The sequence below is a fragment of the Alosa alosa genome, chromosome 3, assembly GCF_017589495.1.
Source record: "Alosa alosa isolate M-15738 ecotype Scorff River chromosome 3, AALO_Geno_1.1, whole genome shotgun sequence".
NCBI lineage: Eukaryota > Metazoa > Chordata > Actinopteri > Clupeiformes > Clupeidae > Alosa > Alosa alosa.
The window spans coordinates 25,301,530-25,307,529 of NC_063191.1; the positions used below are offsets into that span (position 1 = coordinate 25,301,530).

At 45.7% G+C, this 6,000-nt stretch overlaps 1 protein-coding gene across 1 annotated transcript in view; it reads left to right on the forward strand.

Annotated features, from left to right (window-relative positions):
• Positions 1-1,185, forward strand: part of plcl1 (phospholipase C like 1) — a 68,183-nt gene extending 66,998 nt beyond the window's left edge. The window contains exons 6-8 of the mRNA XM_048239061.1: positions 52-127; positions 327-436; positions 924-1,185. Of these exons, the coding sequence (XP_048095018.1) occupies positions 52-127; positions 327-436; positions 924-1,094 (357 nt within the window). The 3' untranslated portion in view covers positions 1,095-1,185. The remainder of the gene's footprint in view (positions 1-51; positions 128-326; positions 437-923) is intronic.
• Positions 1,186-6,000: the final 4,815 nt, after the last annotated feature.

Below are 6,000 nucleotides of genomic sequence, written 5' to 3' on the forward strand. Positions count from 1 at the left end.
GTGTGGGTGTGGTGTATGTGTGTGCGCACATATCTGTCTGTCTGTCCCCAGATGATATCAGCCAACAGACAACTGATAGAAAACTCAGATGGCGTACAGGAGAGGATTGCACATGTGCAAAGAGAAGGTATGAAGAAAAACACACACACACACACACACACACACACACACACACACACACACATGCATACACACAAATACACACACACATACATACATACATACATACATACATACACTGTTATACATAACACTCAAAATACTCACCACTGGTCATTGAAGTGGCGTTAACGTCCCCCCCCCATCCTCTCCTGTCATGCGGTCAGGCATGGTGCTGCATGAGGACCTGTCCAAGCTGGGGGAGAAGGAAGCACTGAAGGGCCGCAAGCAGAGCAAAGCTGTGGAGGCCTTCACCTGGAACATCACAGTGCTCAAGGTATCACACACACACACACACACACACACACACACACACACGTACACACACACACACACACACACACACACACACACACACACACACGTACACTCAGTGACAGACATATATGCTGTATACACACACACATGCCCATGCCCATAATTTCTATATTTATTAACACATATGTTTGTATGCAGTGGTGTGTGTATTTATGTGTGTCTCTACTGTACAGAGAGTACACACACATTGATAGAAAGAAGCATGCACACACTGAAGGACATGAAGAGGATGTACAGTATAGAGGACTCACCCTCCCACAGGAAGATGAAGGGCTCTGTCACTCTCTGTCTCGAATTCAATCCAGTTCAATCCAGTAGAATTGGCATGACAAACTCAATTTAACACTGTAACAGCTGGGAATCCTTTAAACAGACCTTTGTATTTTCCTCTCTTACTATCTCTCTCTCTATCTCTCTCTCTCTCTCTCTCTCTCCCCCCTCCTCAGGGGCAGTGTGACCTGCTCCGCAGCGCTAAGGTGGAGGCGTTGGATGCTCTGCGGCAGGTGACCCTGGCCTGCGAGGCCTGCGGGATGACTGCCACGACCACTGACCTGCACTACACGCCCCCCACCAACCTCTCCAGGCGAGGCAGCACCTTCGGCAACGGCCGCATCTGAGAAAACCCCACACACACCCACACACCCCACTCCCCACACCCACACACCCCACTCCCCACACACACCCACACACCCCCCACACACACCCACACACCCCACTCCACACACACACACCTACACACCCCACTCCACACACACACCCACACACCCCACTCCCCCACACACACCCACACACCCCACTCCCCACACCCATACACCCCACTCCCCACACCCCACTCCCCCACACACACCTACACACCCCACTCCACACACACACCCACACACCCCACTCCCCACACACACACCTACACACCCCATTCCCCACACACACCTACACACCCCACTCCACACACACACCCACACACCCCACTCCCCCACACACACACACACACCCCACTCCCCCACACACACACACACACCCCCTCCCCACACACACACACCCCCTCCCCACACACACACACACACACATCCCACACACACACACACACATCCCCCACTCCCCACGCACACACACACACACCCCCCACACACACACACACACACACCCCACACACCCCCACTCCCCCACACACACCCCCCCCACGGCTCCCACAGCGAGAGAAAGAGAGACAGAAGAGGTGACTGAAGGAATGAGAGAAGATAGCGGAGGGGTAGAGTGGAGGATACAGCCTTTTTTTCGTTGGGCAGTGCAATAAGACTCAGTGAACAGTACAGCGATGAGCCCAGGACTTTTGTACACTGCTGCGCTGTGGGGCACTGTGAATGTTATACAGAAAAGAAACGTGAATGACGAGCTAGAGCGCAGGTAAGAGGAGGCACTTACACCCTCTTCAGGTACCAGATGAGTTGATCCGTACTGGGCAGTATCTACAGAAGAGGTAGAGTGGGTCATTGTCATTGGCCACTTTTTTTTTTTAAAAATGACTCAGCCCTTTGGAAGACAGATTTTCCGTAGGGTGTCCTTGAGTAGAAGATTGAGAAAAGAGAATAGCAATATCCAGTAAACATCTGAGCCCACTGATTCCATTAGGACAGAGGAGAATGCCAAATAATCCTCCTGTCCTTTTTTTTCTCCCAAGAGTGCAGGGTAAACACAGAACTCTAAGGGTTGGCCATTTCTGAGGAAACGCCTGATGCTATTCTCCAGAAGTGTGCGAAATGGAAACTATAGCCCCACAGTTACTTTGATTGGTTTCATATTTGACTTACTCGTGACTCTTTGTCGTTCCGTTGTTCAGTATAATTTTGTCCAATTTAGTCGTATTAAGTGTGTGTGTGTGTGTGTTGCTTTGCTGCTTGAGCAGATGTGGTGAAGATTGCTCTAACATATGCTCCATTGAGAAGGACAGTCTGGTATTGTTATATTGGGATCCAGTGTTGCCCAACCTCCTCCCTCTCCCACTACCTTTCTGTCCACATATTCTGTATGTACATACTAATCCCCCCCCACGCAAACACACACACACACACACACACACACACACACACACACACACTGAAGGGCAGGCTGTGTCTCCAGAGGACGCGGGTCTCCCTCTCTCCCTCTCTTTTGCTCTCTCTTTCTCTCCCTCTCTCCTTCTCCCTTGCTCTCTCTTTCTCTCCCTCTATCCTTCTCCCTTGCTCTCTCTGTCTCACTAACTCTTCTATTCTCCTTTTCCTGTACCTCACTCACACATGTTCTCTGTTTTTTCTCTCGGTCTTCCTCTGTTTCTCTATCCTTCTTTCTCTCTTTTTTACTTCTCTCTCTCTCTATTGTCCTCTGTGTTTCTCTGTTCCTCCATCTCTCTCTTCCCCTCTTTCTCTCTCTTCCCCTCTCTCTCTCTCTCTCTCTCTCTCTCTCTCTTCCCTACCTCCCTTCTCTCCCTCTCCTCCACAGCAGCCCAGTAACACTGGATCCCCCCTGGCTTAGTAATCTTAGAGGGGCGAGCGTAATTGAGTCCATGCACCTGTAGTGTGTTGGCTGGCACAGTCAGGTAGCATAACCTGACAGCGTCAACAAGCCTCTAGCTAACGCCCCGGATGAGTGTCCAGGACAAGCCACTTCGCAGGTGATACTTTGACAGGAGCAGGTACTGCCAGTGATTGTGTGGCCAGTTTTGCTGATATGCAAGGCTGAGTCCACAGCAGCATAGTCCAGAGTGGAATTAAATCATTTTTCCGGAGCGAGGAGTCAGTACTTCTTTGTTCGGCTTCAGTTCTAGTTCGAGTTCTAGTCTTGTCAAAATAGATGAACATATATTATAATTTCTCGGTCAAGTTCAAGCAATAGTGATTTTAAGCAGCGATGCCCTTTACTATAAAAGCAAATGAATGTGTATCACTGATATTTATCTCTGAAGAACAATGTCATTAGAGTGAAACGTCTTTGGGTGCTTTTACTGATCTATCTGAGAGCTTTCTCTTAGCCCAGTTCTTAGAGCACCTAAATATTGTGTGCTATTCAGGAAACAGTGGTGTGTTTTTCTCTTCTAAAAAAAAACAGGCCTACATACATCTGAGTTTATCTATTAACAGTAAGCCCTGCGTCTCTCTGTGGCTTTATGGTCTATTGACAAGGTCACAGGGGCGTGTTAGCAGTTGTGTTTGTGTGTTTAGAGCATGCATGTGTATATTTAAAAAGGGAGGCCTATGTGAATGTAAAGAGTTTTCTCCATGGCCTAGGACAATGTCTTTATGAGTGGAATTGGAGGTGGGCTTTGTTTTGTTTTGTGTTTTTATTTTTTGTTTTGTTTCTCTTATTCTTATGAAAAACTATGTCAGTTATTCCAAGTCTTTTTGCCACACACTTCTGCCCTTCAGTCCTCTCAGACAGTGAGTTCTTTTTCCTTTTTTTGTTTCACAAGAAGTGCTAAGCGATGAGAGAGGAACAGGATGGTGTCATTAGAAACACTGCCAATGGAACTTGGCAAAAAATGGCTTTCTCCTACCCTCCACCTCCACAGCGGATTTTTTTTTTTGTGCTTTTTTTTTTGCTTTTTGTCCATCCATCTCTTCAGCTTTTCAGTTCCTGTCTTTTGTCTCCTGTGCTTCTCGGCCTTGATGATGATGAAATGGATGTAAATTGCCAAAGTCCCACACACTTTCCTGTGTACCCAATCTGTTGTCACGTCGTCTCTCAGAAACGGGGAGAGAGAGAGAGAGAGAAAAGAGAGAGAAAGAGAGATGGGTTGCAGGAGTGCTTGAATACATAAAAACTCCCAGGGAAGGTGATGAGTGCCTGCCCAGCTGTTTCTGTACATTAACTGTGTGTGTGTGTGTGTGTGTGTGTGTGTGTGTGTGTGTGCGCGCATGTGTGTGTGTATCTGAGTGTCAGAGATGGATTGTGTAATTGTGCTGTGTTTGTATAATACATGTGTGAATGTGTGTTTACCTCTGAAGTGCTACTTAGCAGACAGTGAAACTTTTATCTTTAAAAAAAATGCAAACCAAAGCTTTGCTTAAACCCTTAGACCAGGCATTCCAAGACCCACGATGATAGCAGTTGTGAATATTTTAACTATCCTACGTCCGGGACTAACCAGCCCCCTAAGTAGGGCACCACCCTAACCATCCCCCTAAGTAGGGCACAACCCTGATGCTGCCTTCCTGTGTCCTCATGGTTCTCACCTTCACGACCCTCACCTGACACTTAACACATCCGCGCCAGATCTGCTTACAGTACCTGTAAAGGGGCCCAGCCCTAAATAATCCATGGTGAGGGTTTGTGTGACATCACAGTATTAGCTTTCCGTTTTCCTGTTTTGCGCTGGTAAAGGGGTAAACCCGTGCCAGCTCGAGGGTGATCAGAACGACTACTATCACATGGGTCAGCCTGACTCACTAGAGATGCTGTTGGTTAGACAGCAGGTCGTGGTGGTGGTGCAGGTCCCCAGAGCTGCACTTTAAAAAATTAAGAAATAATATTAATATGAATAATAATACAGGATCAAGGTTGAATTTCCAATGGCTTTTTTTCCCTTCAGTATATACTGTAGGGATCACTATATATATAGGGACTTCACTATATAGAGATATTTTTTCAAGCTGGAGTTTTCAGTCCAGTGGTTGTTGTTTTATTATTATTTTTATTAGAGCACTACGTAGGAAACAGGAAACCATTGGACACATGGTCAGATCTTTGAGTGGCATTCTGGACGAGTGAGCTTGGCTTTTACAGTATTAGTCAACATTCAGAAAGGTGCTATGGTACTCAGTGGTGTAGTAGTGGTTTTTACTCTCTGATAACTAACCTATGTGTCTTAACTAGATCCTTGGTGTGGAAATGCCATTCTCACAATTTATTTGTGTTTGTTTTGTCTGTCTGCTTTTTTTTCCTCTTGTAAACTTTTACAAAGATATGTTATTATGACTCTCTATTGTTATTATCTGTGTACAAAAAAAAACAACACAAAAAATAACAAATAAAAAATGATATTTATTGAAAAAGTAAGATTGTGTTTTAAAACAAACTTTAAAAAGCTGTCTTTTGCTTTTATTTTGAAAAGCCCGTTTGTATTCTATTTGATTAACAACTGTTGACAGGTGAGCAAACTAAATAAAGCGATCTTGTACTGACCACTCTGTGTCTCACCCTCCGTTTCTGACCCAAGCTGTTTCCATAGCCTCCGATCATATTTGTATTGTATCAGTGTCTTAACTATTCCTCATAAGTGAATATGAGGACTTCAAACCCCGGCCCACAGGCCTGTGTGTCACATAGCCTGATAAGGAGTTTAGTATGGGATCTAGCAATGCAGATTAGAGGAGTTTATGCCGTTAAGTGCCATTCTTACCATTCTTGCCATTCTTGTTTGAAGGTGACTGTCGTCATTCTGACATTATTGCTTACTGTACCTACAGTATTCACAGAAGAGGTAACCACACATGATACATAGACACAGTCATATGAATATCAGTTACAGTATTTTGTGCCTTCAAAAATTATGGC